Source organism: Coregonus clupeaformis, chromosome 9 (assembly GCF_020615455.1).
Source record: "Coregonus clupeaformis isolate EN_2021a chromosome 9, ASM2061545v1, whole genome shotgun sequence".
Taxonomy (NCBI): Eukaryota; Metazoa; Chordata; class Actinopteri; order Salmoniformes; family Salmonidae; genus Coregonus; species Coregonus clupeaformis.
Window position 1 is genome coordinate 18,850,294 of NC_059200.1, and position 26,385 is coordinate 18,876,678.

Consider the following 26,385-nt stretch of genomic DNA (forward strand, 5'->3'; position numbering starts at 1 on the left):
AATTAATATTTCAAATGTCCTTTCATGTTATTCAAAATTAGTATTGCACAATGTATATCAATATTTACAACTAAATTATAACATACCTCACTGTTCAAATTACATTTTTAAAGCATTATTAAAACCGGAAGAATCGGCACCTGCGTTCAGAATGGATTCTTCCACTATTCTGCAAGCCTACCCTGAATGAGTCATCCAGCTCGTCTCTTATTGGATAAGACCATTCCATCCCAAGGGACCGCCTTCCTTGCAGAGAGAGAAAGAGAGATAGAAAGGCCTTGCTCCATTCACAGAAACATTGGTATGCGAGCCTAGCTATTTCATTCACATAAAGACTAAACAATATTTGCCTTCCTTCATCGTTTCCTCTTTCTCTTCTTTTCCTCTCTTCTTTCATCCCTCCTTCGTTTTTATTTGCTTTTGTTTCTGACGAGAAACGTGCTTCCTTTTTTTTTCTGTATTTGCCAGGCAGGAAGGCGAGAGAGAGAGAGAGAGAAAGAGAGAGAGAGAGAGAGAGAGAGAGATGTTGGGAGGGACTGCAGTGCAGTGCGAAATCTGCAGCAGCAGGATGAGAGAGAGCGAGGAAGCTTATGAATGACTGTCAGTCTTCTTGGTTGTGTCGCTCCTGTGGACATTTTACATGAATGGTTTTTGGCTTCATGTAGAAAGACTGCTTATCTAGACTGCTGCTCTATTGATGCCTTGCTGTTCGGACGAGCCTGTCTTCTTGTGTTTCTGTTCTGCGCTGAGTCAGTGTTATCGGTTTAATGTGAAAACGTGTTTTTATTCTGTTTATTCATTATTCACTGAGATAATTCAGGACAGGCAGGTTGTTATCCAGAGAGGTGAAGTATTATTTTACTGATCCTTTGTCTCAGTATGTTAATTGAATAGTGATAATGCACATTCAACAGAGGAAGGAAAACATCTATTCTACATTGTTCAATATTTTTGAACGATAGATTATCATGACGTGTACTGATGCATTTAAACATATAGATGTGTTATTTAGATATTTTTTTATACACGATTAGGGGCTATCTTTCTCCATCTCATGCATGTGTCATCATCACGGTAGAATATAATCTTTACCTTTTATGATGTTATAGAAGATATGTATTGATGTGTCTGTGTCATTGCATGTTTTGTACGCTCCAATGAGAACAGTATGTTGTGACATTCAATTTGTACATTTTGTTGCAAATACAGATACCAGTAAGATTGTCCTCTTCTTCTGAAGTACTGTAGACAGGGACTAGACTCATTGCCAGCAGCATGCCTATCACTCACATGAATGTTATTTTTCATTGTTTCCTATTTATTTGTCATCAGTAGGCTATATTCAGCATCAATTGCTTAGATTTCCCCCTTCACAGGAACATAACCTCTTTTAATCCCAGTCTGTAGAGGAGTATGTTTTAACCAGATAATGAGAGAAGGGAGTATGTTTTAACCAGATAATGAGAGAAGGGAGTATGTTTTAACCAGATAATGAGAGAAGGGAGTATGTTTTAACCAGATAATGAGAGAAGGGAGTATGTTTTAACCAGATAATGAGAGAAGGGAGTATGTTTTAACCAGATAATGAGAGAAGGGAGTATGAAAGGAGACAAGTTGATAATGATTTTATTATCTTTTATCATCAGGATATATTTTTGTCTTCGTAATTCTCTTTCCCTTTTCCCCACAACCGACCGTACCACAGAATAAAATAGAAAAGCATTCCTGCGGTGAAGAGGAAATATCCGTCTGGGAAATTTGAGAATTGATTGGTTCTAGTGTGCTGTAAGTGGGAGGATTTTTTTTTTTTGCAACAGGAAGTGATTTTCAGTGTTCAGTGAGCCTTTTGTTGAGAAGGTCTCCTCAGATCTGTGAGTCATGCTTCTGCTTTGAGCCGGTAGGCAACAGTGAGAGGAGAGCAGAAGCTCTATTTAACTATATCCTCCTCTACCACATCCATCTCTCTCTCTGCATTCTGGAAGCCTCTGGAACCTTTTTTCCCCTTTCCTCCATGTTCTATTTCCATGGATTGTGTTCTTCTTTTCCGTTTCTATTCTACCAACGGATTGGATCATTGCATCGTTGGATTTTCCTAACAGCCACCTCAGCCTCAGCATCAACAACAGCAGTAGCAGCAGCAGTAAACCAGCTCTCTATCCTCCTCAGCAGCAGTAACCCAGCTCTCTATCCTCCTCAGCAGCAGAGAAAAATTGAGTCAACCATCGTACAGGGCCTGCTGTGGTTACTATAAGGCATTGGCTATGTTCAAGGAGAGGAGGATAATTTACTTGGCGGCGTTACATCTGCCGGTGCGTTTGTAAGGCAGAGGAGGGGGCAGAGGCAGAGAAGAGGGGAATGCTTCACCGTACCAAATACAACAGATTCAGGAATGAGTCAGTGACGTCTGTCGATGATCTACACGGCCTCTCCATGAACCCCAAGGTCTCGGCAGCCTCTGCGTCCTCCGCCGAGCCCCCGTACACCCCTCCTGCAGCGCCATCCGAGGGCGGCGTGAACCACCACCACCACAACCCCGCCGCCGACCCCTCAGACGATGGAGCCACCACCCTGTGCACCCTCATCAACAAGGTGTCCAACCTGAAATTCACCAACTCAGGCTCCAGCCTGCTGGGTATGAAGAGCCTCCCCTCCCACGTCAAGGACCTGACCCTCTCCAAGCTGCAAGGCGGTGGATGCTCCGGTGGGGGCTCCGGCGGTGGATCCAGTGGTAGCGGCCTTGCCTCCAGTGTGCCGTTGGCAGCCTCCGGTAGTGGTAGCAGTGGTGGCGGTAACGGCTCCTCCTGTGGCTCAGCCTCCAGTGTCCCCCACCACCACCACCCCCCCTGCTCCCACTCCCACTCCTCCCAGCAAGAACCAGGCACCATGAGCAGCGCAGGGGGAAAGAAGGGCAGCAGGCTGGGGCTGGAAGAGAGGGAGGCTGGGCAGAGACATGGACATGGAGGGGAGGACTGGGGACCTAGTGGAGGAGGAGGAGGAGGTGGTGGAGGTAACAGTAACAGTGGACTGGTGAATAAACCCTGTTCCAGAGGATGGCTGCATTCCAGTGAGAAGATCTCTGGACCCGGAGTGACGTACATTGTAAAGGTTGGTGTTGATTCTTGGTTTCTCTCTCTCTCTCTCTCTCTCTCTCTCTCTCTCTCTCTCTCTCTCTCTCTCTCTCTCTCTTTCCCTCCATCCGTCCGTCTTTTCCCTTGTTCTCTCTCCTCTCCCCCATTCTCTCTTTTCCCTCAATGACTGAAAAGGAGAAAATGTACGAACCGCCAGATCGTGATCATCATCGTGCCCTAGTGTAGGCGTAGATAGAAACAGCAGGGATTCAAGTGAAGAGAAAGACCAGCAAATAATCATTAAATAATTCAGACAAAAAGAGAAGGTCATCATTGATAAAACCAGAGAAAACCCTTTGATGTCACAACAAAAGGCTGTCTAACATACCTCCACCGTCAGGATGCTTTTAGGTTTATCGATGTGTTTATGGTTTTATGTTTATGCTTCATCTTCATCCTTTCATTTTTACATTTTCTCTTCCTTGCCTTGTGTGAGCCTTTTATGCCTTTAAATGTTTTGGCGCTGGTTAGGTTATAACATGTTTTCCTGTATATGTACTGTACTGTATATGTACTGTAATGTATATGTACTGTACTATATATGTACTGTATATGTACTGTACTGTACTGTATATGTACTGTATATGTATTGTACTGCATATGTACTGTACTGTATATGTACTGTAATGTATATGTACTGTGTTGTATATGTACTGTAATGTATATGTACTGTGCTGTATATGTATTGTATATGTATTGTACTGTATATGTACTGTATATGTACTGTACTGTATATGTACTGTACTGTATATGTACTGTATATGTATTGTACTGTATATGTTATGTACTGTATATGTACTGTAATGTATATGTATTGTACTGTATTGTATATGTATTGTATATGTATTGTAATGTATATGTACTGTATTGTATATGTATTGTATATATACACTGTACTGTATATGTACTGCATATGTACTGTAATGTATATGTATTGTATTGTACTGTATATGTATTGTACTGTATATGTACTGTAATGTATATGTATTGTATATGTACTGTACTGTATATTTGTACTGTATATGTATTGTACTGTATATGTAGTGCATATGTACTGTACTGTATATGTACTGTATTGTATATGTACTGTATATGTACTGTATATGTACTGTAATTTATATGTACTGTACTGTACTGTATATGTATTGTATTGTACTGTATATGTATTGTACTGTATATGTACTGTATATATATATTGTACTGTATATGTACTGTATATGTACTGTATATGTATTGTACTGTATATGTACTGTATATATATTGTACTGTATATGTACTGTATATGTACTGTATATGTATTTTACTGTATATGTGGAGACTGAAGGCTGCTGTAGCTCTAGCTAGTGATACAAGGAAGAGAATCAGACAGGCAGCAAAATGCTGAACCCACAACAGAATCTGCAGATTCTTTCCAATACAATAATTAGCAATGATGATCACTGGGAACCTATATGACACCTTGTCCTGTACATTAAATTAATACATATCTGCTCATTTCTATGTTTGAATTGATTTTGAGAGATGCAGCATAACAGTTTGTCAGATGAAAGAACACGAAGCAACCACATGATGTATGATCAGAATTCCATAGAGTCTGACATATCTGAATCTGGCATGTTCATGTCCAATGACACATTTCCTGTCTGGGTGTTAGCCCATTAATAGGCAGCAGGGGGGTTAGAGTGAGTTAGTTTGACCGACACACACAGCCAGTTGAATCAATACATTGAAAGTGTCCACAGAGGGGAAAGGGAAATAGGTCTCTCCCCCATCTCCCCCATGCACTTTTCCCCCGGTCTTCTTGCGTTCCAAATGGCACCCTATTCCCTATATAGTGCACTACTTTTGACCAGAGCCCTAGCACTATGTATGGGATAGGGTGCAATTTGGGACGTAGACCCCTGTCTGCTGTGCCTGTTTATTGAGTTATTGGTGCTATTCTGCTCTTGGGCCTTTTAATGAATGTCATGTGGTCGTGGTTACACACCATGCTCCATTAGGTTAACAGAGCAGTGATTGGCATTGACACACAGCCGGGGTTTTCACTGACACTTATTCTAAACATAGTCATGTTGCCGTGGTGAACATTCTAGACACAGAAGTCTGTTTTGATACTACTCTAGTAGATCATGTCGTCATTTCTGTTGCTAGTGTGCTGTATTATGATGCAATATTGTGACTTTCATGTGTATTGTCACTGACACATAAGCTATGCTAACCGTGTTCTGGACGCAACACGGAAATATTTCTTGTGATACACTGGTACACTGTGTGTGACCAGTTTGGTTGATTAATGTGTAATAAGAATGAAAAATATATATTTATTAGATATTGCACTTTGAGTTCAGTTTGCGAGCAACTGAACCCAGTGATCCTTTAACGCGCTGTTCTTCATACTTCTCAGTAACCATAGCAATCCTCCTAATTTCTCTCACTTTGGCCAAGTTAGTGTTTGATTCTTGACTAAAGGTGTAGCTACATATTAAATGCAATTTCTGTAGCTTACAACACAGTGAATGTAAGGCTTCAGGTGTGGTCTAGTGAGGATAGCCAGTGGGTCCAGGTGTGGTCTAGTGAGGATAGCCAGTGGGTCCATGTGGGTAGGGCTATAATATACCAGATATGCCTTGATTGGTAAATAGTGTGGGATATTGCATTTTTGTTATTCTTGCATAAATGTTCTGATTACATTTGCTACTGTATCTCTGGTGAGTTTCATCGTTTCTTGGTATTACAGTCTTTCTCTTTCTGTTGTTGCTTTGCTTGCAACATGCAATGATGGTTCGGTGTCAAGATTAAAAATAGGATTATTTCTCTGCACCTGCCTTTGTTTCTGTTATGTATAATACGTGCAGTAATGCGGTAAACAGTGATGCGTACTTTGGAAATGCACAGTTTAAAAAAATGGGGCCTGTAGTTTAAATATTGTAGGCCCATTGCATTTTGGGCTATATTTATAGCTATTTATATGTCCTGGCTAGCTATATATTATTTAGACTATATTTTAGAGTTTCTTTCTCCTCTCTCCTCACTGCCTGAAGTAGGTTGGACTCTGTGCCCTTTCATTCTCTCCATGATTCAAATAACATAGTTTGTTATTTACCATGGCGTCTAAACAGTATAGCAACACTGCAGGTCCCATAGCCTGTAGACACCACTTCACTACCCTCTACTGTTGATTTACCTTCCACCACCTTTATATGGTAATGTATTATGGTTTGAAAACATTTTACATTTACATTTTAGTCATTTAGCAGACGCGCTTATCCAGAGCGACTTACAGTTAGTGAGTGCATACATGTTTTATTTATTTTTTCATACTGGCCCCCCCCCTGGGAATCGAACCCACAACCCTAGCGTTGCAAACGCCATGCTCTACCAACTGAGCTACACGGGACTAAACCTCACACATTGGCAGACATCTCACTTGATCAACTGTGGGTACTCACTTTGGATCCTGTGAAAGCAAAAACACGTAGAATTTCAGTGTAAATCGATAAATAAAGATCTGTTCTATTCTATTCTATTCCAGCTCTACATATCATAGTTTCTGTGCAGGTAATATCCATAGCATTCTGTATTACCTTTGACCAAAAGGCTACAGAGGTTAACAAACCAGGCAACACACTGCACTGTGTATTGTTATAACGTGTTTTTCATTCATTTCCTCCTTTTGCCTTGTTGTGTTTAGAGCCACTTCTTTATGAGTCTGTCTGAGTGAAGATGAGGAGAGAAGCTCATTTCACTCTTTTTTTATTCCAGGGACAAAATGTTCCCTGCCAGTGGCATTAGTCAGATAGAAGAGAGGAGGGTATGTGGGTGGATGTTATACTGCATGGGATAGGAAGACAATTACATTAATTGGATCATACTGCACTAACAGGTGTCTCTCTGTTAGAGGAAATTAGCCCCCTGGATAGTGTAGGTCACTGTGCTTACAGACCTGTCCTGGCCTGCTCCTATAACTCAGACAGACACTAACCTGTCCTGGCCTGCTCCTATAACTCAGACAGACACTAACCTGTCCTGGCCTGCTCCTATAACTCAGACAGACACTAACCTGTCCTGGCCTGCTCCTATAACTCAGACAGACACTAACCTGTCCTGGCCTGCTCCTATAACTCAGACAGACACTAACCTGTCCTGGCCTGCTCCTATAACTCAGACAGACACTAACCTGTCCTGGCCTGCTCCTATAACTCAGACAGACACTAACCTGTCCTGGCCTGCTCCTATAACTCAGACAGACACTAACCTGCCCTGGCCTGCTCCTATAACTCAGACAGACACTAACCCGCCCTGGCCTGCTCCTATAACTCAGACAGACACTAACCTGTCCTGGCCTGCTCCTATAACTCAGACAGACACTAACCTGCCCTGGCCTGCTCCTATAACTCAGACAGACACTAACCTGTCCTGGCCTGCTCCTATAACTCAGACAGACACTAACCTGTCCTGGCCTGCTCCTATAACTCAGACAGACACTAACCGCCCTGGCCTGCTCCTATAACTCAGACAGACACTAACCTGCCCTGGCCTGCTCCTATAACTCAGACAGACACTAACCTGCCCTGGCCTGCTCCTATAACTCAGACAGACACTAACCTGCCCTGGCCTGCTCCTATAACTCAGACAGACACTAACCTGTCCTGGCCTGCTCCTATAACTCAGACAGACACTAACCTGCCCTGGCCTGCTCCTATAACTCAGACATACACTAACTTGCCCTGGCCTGCTCCTATAACTCAGACAGACACTAACCTGCCCTGGCCTGCTCCTATAACTCAGACAGACCCTAACCTGCCCTGGCCTGCTCCTATAACTCAGACAGACACTAACCTGCCCTGGCCTGCTCCTATAACTCAGACAGACACTAACCTGCCCTGGCCTGCTCCTATAACTCAGACAGACACTAACCTGTCCTGGTCTGCTCCTATAACTCAGACAGACACTAACCTGCCCTGGCCTGCTCCTATAACTCAGACAGACACTAACCTGTCCTGGCCTGCTCCTATAACTCAGACAGACACTAACCTGTCCTGGCCTGCTCCTATAACTCAGACAGACACTAACCTGCCCTGGCCTGCTCCTATAACTCAGACAGACACTAACCTGTCCTGGCCTGCTCCTATAACTCAGACAGACACTAACCTGCCCTGGCCTGCTCCTATAACTCAGACAGACACTAACCTGTCCTGGCCTGCTCCTATAACTCAGACAGACACTAACCTGTCCTGGCCTGCTCCTATAACTCAGACAGACACTAACCTGTCCTGGCCTGCTCCTATAACTCAGACAGACACTAACCTGCCCTGGCCTGCTCCTATAACTCAGACAGACACTAACCTGCCCTGGCCTGCTCCTATAACTCAGACAGACACTAACCTGCCCTGGCCTGCTCCTATAACTCAGACAGACACTAACCTGTCCTGGCCTGCTCCTATAACTCAGACAGACACTAACCTGCCCTGGCCTGCTCCTATAACTCAGACAGACACTAACCTGTCCTGGCCTGCTCCTATAACTCAGACAGACACTAACCTGTCCTGGCCTGCTCCTATAACTCAGACAGACACTAACCTGCCCTGGCCTGCTCCTATAACTCAGACAGACACTAACCTGCCCTGGCCTGCTCCTATAACTCAGACAGACACTAACCCGCCCTGGCCTGCTCCTATAACTCAGACAGACACTAACCCGTCCTGGCCTGCTCCTATAACTCAGACAGACACTAACCTGCCCTGGCCTGCTCCTATAACTCAGACAGACACTAACCTGCCCTGGCCTGCTCCTATAACTCAGACAGACACTAACCTGCCCTGGCCTGCTCCTATAACTCAGACAGACACTAACCTGTCCTGGCCTGCTCCTATAACTCAGACAGACACTAACCTGCCCTGGCCTGCTCCTATAACTCAGACAGACACTAACCTGCCCTGGCCTGCTCCTATAACTCAGACAGACACTAACCCGCCCTGGCCTGCTCCTATAACTCAGACAGACACTAACCTGTCCTGGCCTGCTCCTATAACTCAGACAGACACTAACCTGCCCTGGCCTGCTCCTATAACTCAGACAGACACTAACCTGCCCTGGCCTGCTCCTATAACTCAGACAGACACTAACCTGCCCTGGCCTGCTCCTATAACTCAGACAGACACTAACCTGTCCTGGCCTGCTCCTATAACTCAGACAGACACTAACCTGTCCTGGCCTGCTCCTATAACTCAGACAGACACTAACCTGCCCTGGCCTGCTCCTATAACTCAGACAGACACTAACCTGCCCTGGCCTGCTCCTATAACTCAGACCGACACTAACCTGCCCTGGCCTGCTCCTATAACTCAGACAGACACTAACCTGCCCTGGCCTGCTCCTATAACTCAGACAGACACTAACCTGCCCTGGCCTGCTCCTATAACTCAGACAGACACTAACCTGCCCTGGCCTGCTCCTATAACTCAGACAGACACTAACCTGCCCTGGCCTGCTCCTATAACTCAGACAGACACTAACCTGCCCTGGCCTGCTCCTATAACTCAGACAGACACTAACCTGTCCTGGCCTGCTCCTATAACTCAGACAGACACTAACCTGTCCTGGCCTGCTCCTATAACTCAGACAGACACTAACCTGCCCTGGCCTGCTCCTATAACTCAGACAGACACTAACCTGCCCTGGCCTGCTCCTATAACTCAGACAGACACTAACCCGCCCTGGCCTGCTCCTATAACTCAAGACAGACACTAACCTGTCCTGGCCTGCTCCTATAACTCAGACAGACACTAACCTGCCCTGGCCTGCTCCTATAACTCAGACAGACACTAACCTGCCCTGGCCTGCTCCTATAACTCAGACAGACACTAACCTGCCCTGGCCTGCTCCTATAACTCAGACAGACACTAACCCGCCCTGGCCTGCTCCTATAACTCAGACAGACACTAACCTGCCCTGGCCTGCTCCTATAACTCAGACAGACACTAACCTGTCCTGGCCTGCTCCTATAACTCAGACAGACACTAACCTGCCCTGGCCTGCTCCTATAACTCAGACAGACACTAACCCGCCCTGGCCTGCTCCTATAACTCAGACAGACACTAACCTGTCCTGGCCTGCTCCTATAACTCAGACAGACACTAACCTGTCCTGGCCTGCTCCTATAACTCAGACAGACACTAACCTGTCCTGGCCTGCTCCTATAACTCAGACAGACACTAACCTGCCCTGGCCTGCTCCTATAACTCAGACAGACACTAACCCGCCCTGGCCTGCTCCTATAACTCAGACAGACACTAACCTGTCCTGGCCTGCTCCTATAACTCAGACAGACACTAACCTGCCCTGGCCTGCTCCTATAACTCAGACAGACACTAACCTGCCCTGGCCTGCTCCTATAACTCAGACAGACACTAACCCGCCTGGCCTGCTCCTATAACTCAGACAGACACTAACCTGTCCTGGCCTGCTCCTATAACTCAGACAGACACTAACCTGCCCTGGCCTGCTCCTATAACTCAGACAGACACTAACCTGTCCTGGCCTGCTCCTATAACTCAGACAGACACTAACCTGCCCTGGCCTGCTCCTATAACTCAGACAGACACTAACCTGTCCTGGCCTGCTCCTATACTGTAGCTCTGGTGCCGGATTCACAAAGAGTCTGAGACTGGAGTGCTGATCTGGGATCAGTTTTTCCTTTTAGATCATAATGAATGCGATATGTATGATGAAGTGTCTCAGAGTAAGAGTGCTGATCCAGGATCAGGTCTGCCCTGTCCACATAATATTATTCATTATGATCTAAAAAGGCAAAACTGATCCTAGATTAGCACTCCTACTCTGAGATGCTTTGCGAATATTTATTTATTAACCTTTATTTAAACAGAGAGTCCTGTATATGTTTATCACATTGAGCTAAAACTATTTTACAAGAGAGCCCTGTATACGTTTACAAATAAAACCCAGTACATAAATAAAACACAACAGCCCTACATATACATTACAAAGAAAACACACTATAATAAAACACATAATACACAACATTCAACATATTTAAGAAAAGCAATCACATTCTGTAACATAAAAGTCTCCAATCAATAATTTAAAATGCCTGAAAGGCACCAGAATATCTAATTGCAAGCAGATTTTCCTAATTCTGTGGAGACCAAATGGATCTCCAGAGTTATCCATCCCTGAGAACGGGTTTGGTAATTTGTACATCTAAAATTAATCAACTAAGTACTGTACATAGGAAGTTTATACTTTGTAAATAAATAAGAGAGTGCAGCTCTCTTCTTACAGACAGAAAGGTCCATCCCACATGTTTGTAAAGAATACAATGATGTCCTAAAACGTATTGCTGAATGGAATACTGAGTCCAATGGTTTCAAAACAGAGGCTGCCATGTACATATAAATAATGTCACCATAGTCTATTACAGGGAGAAGTCTTGTTTGAACAATCTTCCTTCTATTTTCGGAACTGAGGCAGGATTTATTTCTAATCATAGATCTCAGCTTCTTTGTCAAGTTTTCAATGTGTGTTTCAAAAGACAACTTGTCATCAATCCAGATATCCAAGTACTAATAGTGAGAAACTTGCTCAATTTGGGCTCCATTTGGAGTGCAAATATGCAAGTCATCAGGGTCAACATTACGAGACCTAGAGAACAGCATAAACTTGGTTTTATTTGCATTTAACACTCATTTAAGATCAGTAAGTGATTTTTGGATTGAGTCAAAATCATGCTGAAGGTCACGAATGGCCTGCTGCACTGAAGAGGCACAGGAATAAATAACTGTGTTACCTGGACCCTGGTCCTCTTTCTCGGACTACAATGGCTGCTTATATTATAAGAGGTAGCATTGCAAATATCCTGGGTGTTAAAGTCACATTGTTTTGACATATTTAAATGCTTCACTTCTCAAAATTCATCCATGAAATAACAGAATCTCTTCTCTCTTCTAGTATTTGGGTTGCATTGAAGTCCTTCGGTCGATGAAATCACTGGATTTCAACACAAGATCGCAAATAACGAGGTAAGATAATCATTTATTTTGTTGAAGGAAATGGATACCCTGTGAGAGCGATTTATTATGTGTTATGTTATCTATTTTACCCCTATTTTACTCTTGTTTTACCCATATTTGCCCCTGTTTTACCCCTCTTTTACCAAGACAAGGCTTACTTACTTACTTACAGTACATTTGGAAAGTATTCAGACCCCTTTACTTTTTCCACATTTTGGTACGTTACAGCCTTATTCTAAAATTGATTAAATTGTTTCGTTTTTCCTCATCAATCTACACACAATAACCCATAATTACAAAGCAAAAACAGGTTTTTATAAATTTTTGCAAATGTAAAAAAAAAAGAAGGAAATATTACATTTACATAAGTATTCAGACCCTTTACTCAGTACTCTGTCGAAGCACCTTTGGCAGCCATTACAGCCTAGAGTCTTGGGTATGACGCTACAAGCTTAGCACACTTGTATTTGGGGAATTTCTCCCATTCTTCTCTGCAGATCCTCTCAAGCTCTGTCAGGTTGGATGGGGAACATTGCTGCACAGATATGTTCAGGTCTCTCCAGAGATGTTCGATCGGGTTCAAGTCCGGACTCTGGCTGGGCCACTCAAGGACATTCAGAGACTTGTCCCGAAGCCACTCCTGAAAAACATCCCCACAGCATGATGCTGCCACCACCATGCTTCACCATAGGGAAGGTGCCAGGTTTCCTCCAGACATGACACTTGGCATTCAGGCCAAAGAGTTCCATTTTGGTTTCATCAGACCAGAGATTCTTGTTTCTCATGGTCTGAGAGTCTTTAGGGGCCTTTTGGCAAACTCCAAGCGGGCTGTCATGTGCCTTTTACTGAGGAGTGGCTTCCTTTTGGACACTACCATAAAGGCCTGATTGGTGGAGTGCTGCAGAGATGGTTGTCCTTCTGGAAGGTTCTCCCATCTCCACAGAGGAACTCTGGAGCTCTGTCAGAGTGACCATCGGGTTCTTGGTCACCTCCCTGACCAAGGTCCTTCTCCCCCTATTGCTCAGTTTGGCCAGCTCTAGGAAGAGTCTTGGTTCCAAACTTCTTCCATTTAAGAATGATGGAGGCCACTGTGTTCTTGGGGACCTTCAATGCTGCAGAATGTTTTTGGTACCCTTCCCCAGATCTGTGCCTCGACACAATCCTGTCTCTACGCTCTACGGACAATTCCTTCAACCTCGTGGTTTGGTTTTTGCTCTAACATGCACTGTCAACTGTGGGACCTTATATAGACAGGTGTATGCCTTTCCAAATCGTGTCCAATCAATTGAATTTACCACAGGTGGACTCCAATCAAGTTGTAGAAACATCTCAAGATGATTAATGGAAACAGGATGCACCTGAGCTCAATTTCGAGTCTCATAGCAAAGGGTTTGAATGCGTATGTAAATAAGGTATTTCTTTTTTTATTGTTAATACATTTGCTAAGAAATCTAAAAACCTGTTTTTTCGCTTTGTCATTATTGGGTATTGTGTGTAGATTGATGAGGGGAAAAAAACGATTTAATCAATTTTAGAATAAGGCTGTAACATAACAAAATGTGGAAAAAGTAAAGCTGTCTGAATACTTTCCGAATGCACTGTATACTTACCTCTTATACTCACCTGACTGCCCCCGTTTATTTATTAGATTAATCCCCATTGTCCACAACAAAATAGATACATTAGAAGAAGCCTGTATTTTCTATGGTTCTTTATTGAATAACAAGGCTATGGTTGCCAGTAGAGCTGTGACTGTGAGAGACGTGGAGCCTGTACTGTGAATATGGCATGTCTGTGTCACGTTCAGTTTTCTGCTTGACTTCATGGAGTCAGCTAGCTGGTTTAAACCAGACTGAAAGCTGTGCTCAGAGCCACTCATCATTGTGCGCCTAGCATTCAGTCTGGTTTAACCAGGCTAGGAGTCGGCAGCAGCGTTCACATTAGTGCAAGGCAAGGGCCACATGATATTGCACTATCCATTGAAGAGAGGGCGAGATGGAGAGAGGGAGAGAGAGAGAGAGAGAGAGAGAGAGAGAGAGAGAGAGAGAGAGAGAGAGAGAGAGAGAGAGAGAGAGAGAGAGAGAGAGAGAGAGAGAGAGAGAGAGAGAGAGAGAGAGAGAGAGAAAGCTACTGCTATAAATGTACTGTAGCATAACACTGTTCTTCTGTTGCTTCTTGGATTACTCCAAGCGGGCTGTCATGTGCCTTTTACTGAGGAGTGGCTTCCGTCTGGACACTACCATAAAGGCCTGATTGGTGGAGTGCTGCAGAGATGGTTGTCCTTCTGGAAGGAAGCCATTATTAGGCGCATTGTCATCATACCAGTCTAGAATCTAGGATGAAGCTGTCTTATAACAGAGGGCCAGGATTCAAACACATATTTATCTTTCCCCTACCTGCAGGTAGCCTAGTGGTTAAAAGTGTTGGTCCAGTAACCGAAATCTGTCGACGTGCCCTTGAGCAAGGCACTTAACCCTCATTGCTCCTGTAAGTCGCTCTTGATAAGAGTGTCTGCTAAAGGACTAAAATGTCAAATGCTACCCTTTGTTAACCGGCTGTATTTTCTGTCCATCCTGTCATTGGGTTCCGCTATCTACTCCAGAATCCATAGACATATTTCTCCTGCATCTATAAGACTACTGATCGCTAAGCTTACCCATTGTTAACAGGCTCTATTTTCTGTGGCATGGAAGAGTCACCATCCTGTCCTTGTCCTTCTATCTCTCTACCACCAGAGAGGCCATCAGTTTGGTGTGTGAGGCGGTCCCGGGGGCCAAAGGAGCACTGCGGAAGAGAAAGGTACCCCTAACCTACTCCCCATATCTGGGCAGGGAGAGAGGGAGGGAAAGAGAGAGCGGGAGAGAGAGAGAGAGAGACTTCTGAGTGTAATGTTTACTGTTAATATTTATTGTTTATTTCACTTTTGTTTACTATCTACTTCACTTGCTTTGGCAATGTTAACATACTTTTCCCATGCCAATATAGCCCTTAAATTGAATTGAGAGAGAGAGAGAGAGAGAGAGAGAGAGAGAGAGAGAGAGAGAGAGAGAGAGAGAGAGAGAGAGAGAGAGAGAGAGATGGGACCGTGTTCTCTGATTGCGTGGGCATAGATCCAGCCCACAATGCACAGTGAGGGCTCAGCTATGGTCAGCTCTGCTCAGTGACTCATGTAGTACAGAATATCACTAATCAGGAGGCTGAGATAGAGATGGGGAGCCATGCTATGTGTCTGTCTCCTCGTAGTGTGGGGTGTTGATCCATGCTATGTGTCTGTGTCCTCATAGTGTGGGGTGTTGATCCATGCTATGTGTCTGTGTCCTCATAGTGTGGGGTGTTGATCCATGCTATGTGTCTGTGTCCTCGTAGTGTGGGGTGTTGATCCATGCTATGTGTCTGTCTCCTCGTAGTGTGGGGTGTTGATCCATGCTATGTGTCTGTGTCCTCGTAGTGTGGGGTGTTGATCCATGCTATGTGTCTGTGTCCTCGTAGTGTGGGGTGTTGATCCATGCTATGTGTCTGTCTCCTCGTAGTGTGGGGTGTTGATCCATGCTATGTGTCTGTGTCCTCGTAGTGTGGGGTGTTGATCCATGCTATGTGTCTGTGTCCTCGTAGTGTGGGGTGTTGATCCATGCTATGTGTCTGTGTCCTCGTAGTGTGGGGTGTTGATCCATGCTATGTGTCTGTGTCCTCATAGTGTGGGGTGTTGATCCATGCTATGTTTCTGTGTCCTCATAGTGTGGGGTGTTGATCCATGCTATGTGTCTGTGTCCTCGTAGTGTGGGGTGTTGATCCATGCTATGTGTCTGTGTCCTCGTAGTGTGGGGTGTTGATCCATGCTATGTGTCCGTGTCCTCGTAGTGTGGGGTATTGATCCATGCTATATGTCTGTCTCCTCGTAGTGTGGGGTATTGATCCATGCTATATGTCTGTGTCCTCGTAGTGTGGGGTATTGATCCATGCTATATGTCTGTCTCCTCGTAGTGTGGGGTGTTGATCCATGCTATGTGTCTGTGTCCTCGTAGTGTGGGGTGTTGATCCATGCTATATGTCTGTGTCCTCGTAGTGTGGGGTGTTGATCCATGCTATGTGTCTGTGTCCTCGTAGTGTGGGGTGTTGATCCATGCTATATGTCTGTCTCCTCATAGTGTGGGGTGTTGATCCATGCTATGTGTCTGTGTCCTCGTAGTGTGGGGTGTTGATCCATGCTATGTGTCTGTGTCCTCGTAGTGTGGGGTGTTGATCCATGCTATGTGTCTGTGTCCTCGTAGTGTGGGGTGTTGATCCATGCTATGTGTCTGTGTCCTCGTAGTGTGGGGTGTTGATCCATGCTATATGTCTGTCTCCTCATAGTGTGGGGTGTTGATCCATGCTATGTGTCTGTGTCCTCGTAGTGTGGGGTGTGTGTGGTGCGTTACTGTGTGGATCCAGGCTATGTGTTTGAGCTGGAGATGGGGAGCCATGTTAGCTAGCTATGGGCCTGGAAGGAGCTCGTGTCCTCTTACAATAAAATGAATCAGAGCAATATTCAGATTGCATACCATGCTAGCCTTTCCAGTGTATATCTGTGTCTAACACATTGCCCAATTGGCTCTGCCTGGGAGAATAGAATAATATAACGATCTGATGTCGTTAAACTGTAGACTATCATAGTATAGCTGCTGCTTCAGTGTACTGGCACTTTGGGTTTTCGAATAAAATGGGTGTTACAAATAAAATGTATTATTATTATTATTATTCCTGTATTTGTGCATGATGTACAACTCATCTCCTACCTGCCTCTCTTCTCTCCCCCAAGCCTCCATCTAAAGCCCTGTCCAGTATCCTGGGGAAGAGGAACCTCCAGTTTGCTGGGATGAGCATCAACTTGAATATCTCCACCAGTAGCCTCAACCTGATGACCCCAGACTCCAAACAGGTCCGTTTAGAAACCATGTAAAGTTCCTTTTGTTAAGAAAATATATTTCTGTAAGAGATGTCAAGAACAGTTAGACTACTGTACTATTTGGTGTCCTGATCAATATGTCTTTATTATTCTACCAGATCATAGCCAATCATCATATGCAGTCCATTTCCTTTGCATCGGGCGGAGATCCAGTGAGTGATCCAGTAAGAACCATTTTTTATATCGGTTTATTTTGTGTATCACTCATGTCAACCCAATGTATTAACACATCTATACATTCATATGTGGACTCTCCTTAGGACTGCTGTAGATTTCAGTGTATAAATGTCTTCTTGGTTTGCTTTTCCTTTGATGACTCTGTTCACCGTTGACTATTTTCCCTTTCCTTGGTCCAGGACACGACTGATTATGTTGCCTATGTAGCGAAAGATCCTGTCAACCGAAGAGGTAGGCTCTACCTGTATTTCTCTTCTTCTTCTTCTTCTTCTTCTTCTTCTTCTTCTTCTTCTTCTTCTTCTTCTTCTTCTTCTTCTTCTTCTTCTTCTTCTTCTTCTTCTTCTTCTTCTTCTTCTTCTTCTTCTTCTTCTTCTTCTTCTTCTTCTTCTTCTTCTTCTTCTTCTTCTTCTTCTTCTTCTTCTTCTTCTTCTTCTTCTTCTTCTTCTTCACCTTTCTCCTGCTGGTAGTTGACCTCTGCACCTCCTCTCCTAGCGTGTCATATTCTGGAGTGTTCTGATGGTCTGGCCCAGGATGTGATCAGCACCATCGGCCAGGCCTTTGACCTCCGCTTCCAGCAGTACCTCCAGTGTCCCTCCAGCAAGATGACCTCTGTACACGACAGGTGAGTCCGTCTGCCATCATAGGCGACCATACTATGACATTATTTCATATGTTTTCTTTAGAGCAAAATGAGTTTGTGAAAGCACTGGTTTCCATGGATATTCACTAGGTTGCTGCTTTTCGGTACTAGCAAGTGGTACTTGTTTCTATGAATTCCAAAGAAACAAACAAGTCAAGAAGGTTTTTACTGTGTTATTATGATTTGACTATGTCCTTACCATCCGCCCTGCTGGACATATGCTGTAATGTCGGCAGGAAGAGCTTCACGATGCACATATTAATACTGCTTTCTAGTGAGACGTGTTTCACTGCTGATCGACCCTCTGTGCGATGACAGGGTTCTGAATATGGATGAGTCAGTCTGGACGGAGGAGGAGGAGGAGCCTGCTGAACATCCATACTACAACAACATCCCCGGCAAGATGCCACCACCTGGAGGTTTCATAGACACCCGGCTAGGCCAGAGCAGCCAGACTGAGGTACAGCACCCTCGCCACATCTCACCACATGCAGTGCCTACAACAGCCAGTACAGTGCGCTACAGTTATCTCAACAAAAAACGTCATCCACCTCCCTGTAATAATATCATAATATAGTAAGATATAGGGTTTGATAAATACCAGGCTAGGCCGGACCAAGCAGACTGAGGTACAGAACGCCTGGTCACACCTCACACGTACCTCAACCACCTACCTCACCATCCACCTAGCTATAATAATATATGCCACTTGGAAGATGCTTTAATCCAAAGAGTTCAACACAGTTCTGAGTACATACATTTTATGTGTATGTGATCACTGCGGGACATGAACCCACTATCTTGGCGTTGCACTCTTACCAACTGAGCCACACAGTACCACAAATCAACATGAGGTGTACGTACGTCATCACCAGTTACAAATACACTTCCCAGGATGTCCATTCCACACTTACCTCATCCATCCTACCTCATCCACACCTATCTCATCCATCCTACCTCATCCTCACTTACCTCATCCATCCTACCTCATCCTCACTTACCTCATCCATTCTACCTCATCCATACTACATCATCCATCCTACCTCATCCTCACTTACCTCATCCATCCTACCTCATCCATTCTACCTCATCCATCCTACCTCATCCTCACTTACCTCATCCATCCTACCTCATCCATCCTACCTCATCCATTCTACCTCAACCATCCTACCTCATCCATCCTACCTCATCCATCCTACCTCATCCTCACTTACCTCATCCATTCTACCTCACCCACACCTACCTCATCCATTCTACGTCATCCATACTACCTCATCCATCCTACCTTATCCATCCTACCTTATCCATCCTACCTCATCCTACCTCTTCCGTATGTAGGCACCCAGGGCCTACATGCATCACCACGGGCTAGAAATACATCCTGTTAGCCTCTGGGATTTGATTTGCTTCCCAATCATGAATGAGATGGATGCTGCAGGCAGGGGAAGGACGGATGACAGACCTTGCAGAAGAGTTGGTGTTTTTTATCTTTATTTTTCTGTGACTCATTCTGTTGTTGTTCCTGTGTCTGTCTCTCAAGCAGCAGGCCCCAGGGGCTGGGGTGGACCAGACTTACTACCAGGGTAGACACTGTGGGGAGATCTGGGGAGCGGACAGGAGGCCTACTGGGATACTCGTCCAACAGGGTAAAAGAGGATCTGTCTGTCTCTGGTCTCTCTTTCTCTCTTTGGATACCTTTCTGGATCTCTCACGATCCCTCTCTCTGTTTGTATATCGCTGTCTCTCTCTCTCTCTCTCTCTGGCGCTCTCTGTCTCTCTTTCTGTCTCTCTCTCTCTCTCTCTCTCTCTCTCTCTTCATCTCGCCGTCTCTCTCTCTCACCCATAGCTACTGTATGTTAGTTCACAATGTTTAGATCTTATATTGTTTCTACTAGGGATGTAAACATTGACCAATGCGCATCGGTCCCGGTTCAAATGTTTAACCAGTTAAATGTAACTAAAAGTAATCTTAGGAATGTGACCAAAATAGCTTTTTACCACCTGAGGAACATTGCCAAGGTGTGGCTATTTCTCTCTCAGGCTGATACAGAGAGACTCATCCATGCCGTTATTACAAGCAGGCTTGACTACCGTAATGCTCTCCTGTCTGGTCTACCCAAGAAAGCCATTGGTCAACTGCAAAACATACAGAGTGCTGCAGCACGGGTACTGACCAAGACCAGACGGAGAGCACACATTACACCGGTTTGAAGGTCTCTGCACTGGCTGCCTGTGAGTTTTAGAATTCATTTTAAGATTCTTCTATTGGTTTTTAAATAATGATATGATTGTGCACCCCAATACATGTCAGACATGCTTTTAAGCTATGTACCCAGTAGGTCCCTCAGGTCCTCTGGCACTGGCCTTTTAACTATCCCAAAACCTAGGACCAAGAGGCATGGAGAGGCAGCCTTTAGTTATTATGCCCCTAGCCTCTGGAATAGCCTGCCAGAGAACCTGAGGGGGGTCCTAAACAGTGGACATATTTAAAAGATCTTAAAACACACCTTTTTAGCTTTGTTTTTCCTCAGGGGGCTTTTTAGTCGTTCAGTTGTTATTGTTATTCTTTTGTTTTTTATCCTCTTACGTTTGTTGTGTAGCAAATATTTCAGGGTTTTTTCATTGTTTTTATTCGTTTTTTCCCGTGAAGTACTTTCTGTTGCTTTCCATGTCTGAAATGTGCTGTATAAGTAACGTTTGATTTGATTTGAATCTAAAATGTAATCTACGTAATCCCCCAAATTTAATTAATTATGAGAGAGCCATAAACAATAACTAGTAATGCTGAATAAAATCTCACCTTTCTGGTAAAAAATTGTTATAAATTGCTGAGGTGTAGTCACTTTTCAGGACACAAGCTCAAGTACACAGAACAAATATGATTAAAAAAAGAAAGTTTATATAAAATAATTGCCTCCACAGATATGGTCTGATTTTGGCTAGGCTACTCTGAAGCAAGGTAAGACATGCCTCATAATATGTAGTAAAACTTTCAGGTTTCAAACAATTAAGTATATGTTTTCAAAATGCAGCGACGTGGCCTGCCTTCCGTTGACTATGCATTTCCTGTTTGAGATGCTGCAGCAGCAGCTCTCGCGCCATCTGACAGATTTTCCACTCAAAGACTCTGTATCTGTGTGCTGTACGCGTGTGATAAATAAGATACATAACGAATATAAACATAAATAAGATACGATTATTATTATTATTATTATTATAACGAATATACTGTAGACACGCGGCAATTTAATTACACTAAATTATAGACTGATGTTGTTAGATACTACTGCACTGTTGGAGCTAGAAACACAAGCATTTCACTACACCCGCAATAACATTTACGTCATTTAGCAGACGCTCTTATCCAGAGAGACTTACAGTTAGTGAGTGCTTACATTTTTCATACTGCCCCCCGTGGGAATCGAACCCACAACCCTGGCGTTGCAAACGCCATGCTCTACCAACTGAGCTACACGGGGCCTACATCTGCTAAACATGTGTATGTGACCAATACAATTTGATTTGATTTGATTTGAAGCATGACCAATCAAATGTATTTCCATCGACTGGTGTTTCCATCAATGAAGAGGCTAAAAACATTATTTCACAATGGGATTTCTTCTTCTTCTCCTGGACAATTGGCCAGCGGCAATTTTATACATATCGGCTTTTCTATTTTTTTTATCGTCCAAAAGCTGGCTATTACCAGCTAACGGAAACCTTGACACACACACACACACACACACACACAAGTCCGCTCAGACAGATCCAGCTCATGAGCTCCATCAGCAGCAGATATGAATTTAAAATGGAAAATTAATGTATTTATGCAATAAATGCGTGCATTGAATCGTTTCGCATCGAACCAAATCGCTTTGTTACTCTAATCAAACCGAATCGCACCGAAACTAAAACGTATCGTTCCTGTATCATATCGGAGCCCATGTATCTAGATACGTATCATTCCTGTATGGTATCAGAACCATTGTATCTAGATATGTACTGTTCCTGTATGGTATAAGAGCCCATGTATCTAGATACATATCTAATCGTCTTGAAAGAGAAAAATGCGCATCCCTCGTTTCTCTCATAACCCCCCCAGGTAAGAAGAGAAAGACTCTTTATTGTCTATTTTCTTTTCAGATTACAGAAAATATAAATGAGTCTTTCTTGCTTTTTCCTTTTTCCTTTTGCTTTGATGTCTAGGATCATGTGATATCTACAGTCTGCCAGAGGGGAAGAGTACAGTACCAAAAACGGGGGATGTGCCTACTTACGTCAACACACAGCAGATCGACGCCCAGGTTCTGGCAGCGCTGCAGGCTGAACAGGACAGCATGGCAGCAGAAGGGGCAGCGGGTACAGCAGCCAAAGAAAGTCCCAGGAAAGACCTGTTTGACATGAGTAAGTAGACCTACTTCTAACTGCTTATTGCTAACGAGAGAGAGAGAGAGAGAGAGAGAGAGAGAGAGAGAGAGAGAGAGAGAGAGAGAGAGAGAGAGAGAGAGAGAGAGAGAGAGAGAGAGAGAGAGAGACTGTCTGTAAGCACATTATCGTATGGCAGAGGGAGCAGCAGCAGTAGCGAAATACCTGTTTGACATGAGTAAGAACAACTAACATGGCTAATGTTAATAACTCTAGCATATTCCTATTAAACATCTATGAGAAGAAGAAACTAACCGCTAATTGCTAATAGCACTAGCATATTCCCATTCAACATCTACAAGAAGAAGAAACTAACTGCTAACCACTAATTACTATTAACACTAGCATAATCCTATCCAATGATCCGGTCCGAATACGATTTCTACCCCTTCCCTTGGCCCTAACCCTTCAATGTTTGCAGATCTGAAGGTGGAAGCTTTACCACTACACTGCTTAGACATGCTAACATAGAGGGGTAAGAGAACAAGGGGGATGGATAGGGAGCGATTTAGGACCGGCTGAACATACTTATAAAAATAAGAAACTCACTGCTAAAATGTTTATGCTAATTTTTCATTTACATTTTAGTCATTTAGCAGACGCTCTTATCCAGAGCGACTTACAGTTAGTATAACACTAGCATTATTCCTATTGAATCTGTATAAGACAAAACGTACCACTAATTGGTAACACTAAGCTGTATGGAATTGTTTTAAGATCATACCAAGGATCATTTTGCTATTTGATTTTGAATTTTAAGACTCCCTTGAAGTATCAAAAAAATATATTCCAAAATTATTTGATGAAAATGTTTATTTGGCCTTACTGCTATTAGCTTATTCAAATTCATTTAATAACAGATTCACTACATGGAACAACACATAGTCCCCCCCCCCAAAAAAAAAGATGTTTGTTCTGAAGTGTCTGGGAGATATAAGAAAGATCAGGAAACATTAGTATTATTATTACATTTTTTATGAGCATGGCCTTATTTCTACAGAATATTGGATGACTGACCTTCATGTTCCATTCACCCAGCTCAATGTAACATTGATAGGTTTATGCTACTACATTATACTCAACTGTTCCCTATACCCATCATGAGTTTGACACAACCTAGCCTATGAATGAAATTCTACAACGTAGGTGCACAGGTAGAGAGACATTTGAGTAATCAAGGTGACAGACATTGACACATTCAATACCGCCTTGCACACTCTTGCCTGCATCTAGCTGATCTAGTGTGTAATCATTAGTCCAACAGTTGCAAACAAGACTTTCTATTGGACACATTCAGGTATGTTTATCCCCTTTGAGTCAACCACTCACCAAAATGTATGCACTGCAGTGCTAGCTAGCTGTAGCTTATGCTTCATACTAGATTAATTCTCTGATCCTTTGATTGGGTGGACAACATGTCAGTTCATGCTGCAAGAGCTCTGATAGGTCGGAGGATGTCTTCCGGAAGTTGTCATAATTACTGTTTAAGTCTATGGAAGGGGGTGAGAACCACGAGCCTCCTAGGTTTTGTATTGAAGTCAATGTACCCAGAGGAGGACGGAAACTAGCTGTCCTCCGGCTACACCATGGTGCTACCCTACAGGGTGCTGTTGAGGCTACTGTAGACCTTCATTGCAAAACAGTGTGTTTTAATCAATTATTTGGTGACGTGGATATATTTAGTATAGTTTTATCTAAAAAGGATAACTTTTTTAATGTTTCACAATTTAAAAAAAAAATGAAATTTACTGAAGAGGTTGGCCCTCCCCTTCCTCCTCTGTGGAGCCTCCACTGATAGTTAGGTTATTCATGATTATGTATTGCTTGTTTGTTTTTTTGCTTTTGAAGCGCTTTGAGATTGTTATGAAAAGCGCTATAGACATTTTATAAATTATTATTATTATTATAGATAGCTACAGTAGTAACCAAACAAACAGACTTGCTAGTTTAGCTAACCAAACCATCAGTCCTAGCTTGCTATTATGAAAATCAAATTCAACAATGCCAATAACATTTTGAATTCAACTTTTGCTTTCAAAAGCAGCTCAAACATAGAACATGTAAGAATGAACTTCATAGCCATTGAATTATATTGTGCATTATAGGGAATTATACAACAGGTGGGTCTAATTCTGAATGCTGATTGGTTAAAACCGCATTCCAGCTGGTGTCTATTCCACAAGTTACCACCGGCTAAATATATGATGTTAAAATGGCTATTTACTCTGTTCCATCTGACTGTGCAATCCACTGTCTCATCAGCCCAGCCAAGCAATTTATAAACTTGATCTCCACTATAAAAAGCATCTAGACATTATCTCACATTTATTTTAGACTAACATTTAGTTTTCAACAGCGGAGAATTGTATAAACCTTGCTGACATTTGCTAAATTGTTTCAATATTCAAATTCGATCTCCAGCTGTCCCATAGTAATGAACGTGTCGGGAGTCGGGACAGGACAGGCAGGCAGCGTTTCTCAGCCAGTTGAAATCATGAATCAGCTGGCATAATTTCTATGGACATATACAAAGAAATGTAAATTGAAAAAAGGTCAAACGAAACGAAGTGCAGCTAGTTTGAATCTTTCCACCTTCAGTTTGAAGTGTTTGTGTTAGCTGTGTTGTTGGCTAGCTCCTCTGAACAACAGTGTCCTGACGAGTGAGCTAATCGCGCCTCATTAGCTCATTGTTATGGATGTATCCAAATAAATGTCACTAGAAAACAACTTAAACAAATGCAAATGCAGCTACTTTGCTGTTATTCTGGCTGCACTTTTTGACTGACTGTAAGTTAGCCGTAGTTGTCTAGCTAGCAAGCAAGGGATAAGAATGATGCCAGCCAGTTTGGCAATGGAACATTTAGAACAAATGACATAGATACAGAACAAAAAGACTTAACAACTGGGTCGTGTCTCTAGCAACCGAACCGATAGAACGAACGACCAGCCGGCTTGGGTAGCAACCCTATATTTGTGTCGGGACTATATCTTGTGGAAGGATGAAATAGTATGAATAAATTCATAAAAATAAAGTTTTTAATGAAAATATGTTGATCATTATTTGAATATGTTGGTAACCCGTTGTATAAAGTGATAATGCCCTCAAAGCCAAAACACTGGCTTCTCTGGCATTATCACTTAAATAAGGCACACTCTAGAATGCCCTTCAAGCCAATCAGAAACTAGTATTCAACAATGCCATGGTGTAACATACATTGGGCTCTTGAGTGGAGCAGCGGTCTAAGGCACTGCATTTCAGTGCTCGAGGTGTCACTACAGACCCCCTAGTTCGATTCCAGGCTGTATCACAACCGGCCGTGATTTGGAGTCCCATAGGGCGGCGCACAATTGGCCCAGCGTCGTCTGGGTTTGGCCGGTGTAGGCCGTCATTGTAAATAAAAATGTGTTCTTAACTGACTTGCCTAGTTAAATAAAGGTTAAATAAATAAAAAACATACATTACACAACTTACGTTGTCCATGCTTCCCTTTGTACCTGCACAGGCCTATTTTCACCATATAGTAGGCCTCCTGTAGCTCAGTTGGTAGAGCATGGCGCTTGCAACGCCAGGGTTGTGTGTTCGATTCCCACGGGGGGCCAATATGACAAATTTTTATGCACTCACTAACTGTAAGTCGCTCTGGATAAGAGCGTCTGCTAAATGACTAAAATGTAAATATTGTGCTCAAAGCTTACATGTGTTCTTTATCCCACCACCACAGAGCCTTTTGAGAATGCCATCCTGACCCAGTCAGGGGTCCCTGCCCTGCACAAGGCTGGATCTGTGGATAACACCAGCCCCTTGTTGGTGCGCTCTGCTGCCTTCAAGGCCCAGGAGGAGCTGGAAGGCCAAGCATGGTACCACGGAGAGATGAGCCGACGAGACGCAGAGAAACTACTGCTAGACGACGGAGACTTCCTGGTTAGGAAGAGCACCACCAACCCTGGGTCGTACGTACTGACGGGCATGCACAACGGACTGGCCAAACACCTACTGCTGGTGAATCCTGAGGGCACGGTGAGCAGGGAGGAGAAAAGGGGGGG

At 43.5% G+C, this 26,385-nt stretch overlaps 1 protein-coding gene across 2 annotated transcripts in view; it reads left to right on the plus strand.

Annotated features, from left to right (window-relative positions):
- Nucleotides 1–253: 253 nt before the first annotated feature.
- LOC121573424 (SHC-transforming protein 3) overlaps nt 254–26,385 on the plus strand; it is a 29,835-nt gene continuing 3,703 nt past the window's right edge. Inside the window, exons 1-12 of one of the 2 annotated variants that reach the window (XM_041885392.2) lie at nt 254–845; nt 1,647–3,105; nt 12,096–12,166; nt 14,893–14,956; nt 16,953–17,072; nt 17,198–17,263; nt 17,456–17,507; nt 17,769–17,898; nt 18,235–18,376; nt 19,457–19,562; nt 22,123–22,320; nt 26,064–26,359. In XM_041885392.2, coding sequence (XP_041741326.1) covers nt 2,356–3,105; nt 12,096–12,166; nt 14,893–14,956; nt 16,953–17,072; nt 17,198–17,263; nt 17,456–17,507; nt 17,769–17,898; nt 18,235–18,376; nt 19,457–19,562; nt 22,123–22,320; nt 26,064–26,359 — 1,995 coding nt within the window. In that variant the 5' untranslated portion in view covers nt 254–845; nt 1,647–2,355. Of the gene's footprint in view, nt 3,106–12,095; nt 12,167–14,892; nt 14,957–16,952; nt 17,073–17,197; nt 17,264–17,455; nt 17,508–17,768; nt 17,899–18,234; nt 18,377–19,456; nt 19,563–22,122; nt 22,321–26,063; nt 26,360–26,385 lie in introns of both variants that reach the window. The other variant, XM_041885393.2, reaches the window with a different exon arrangement.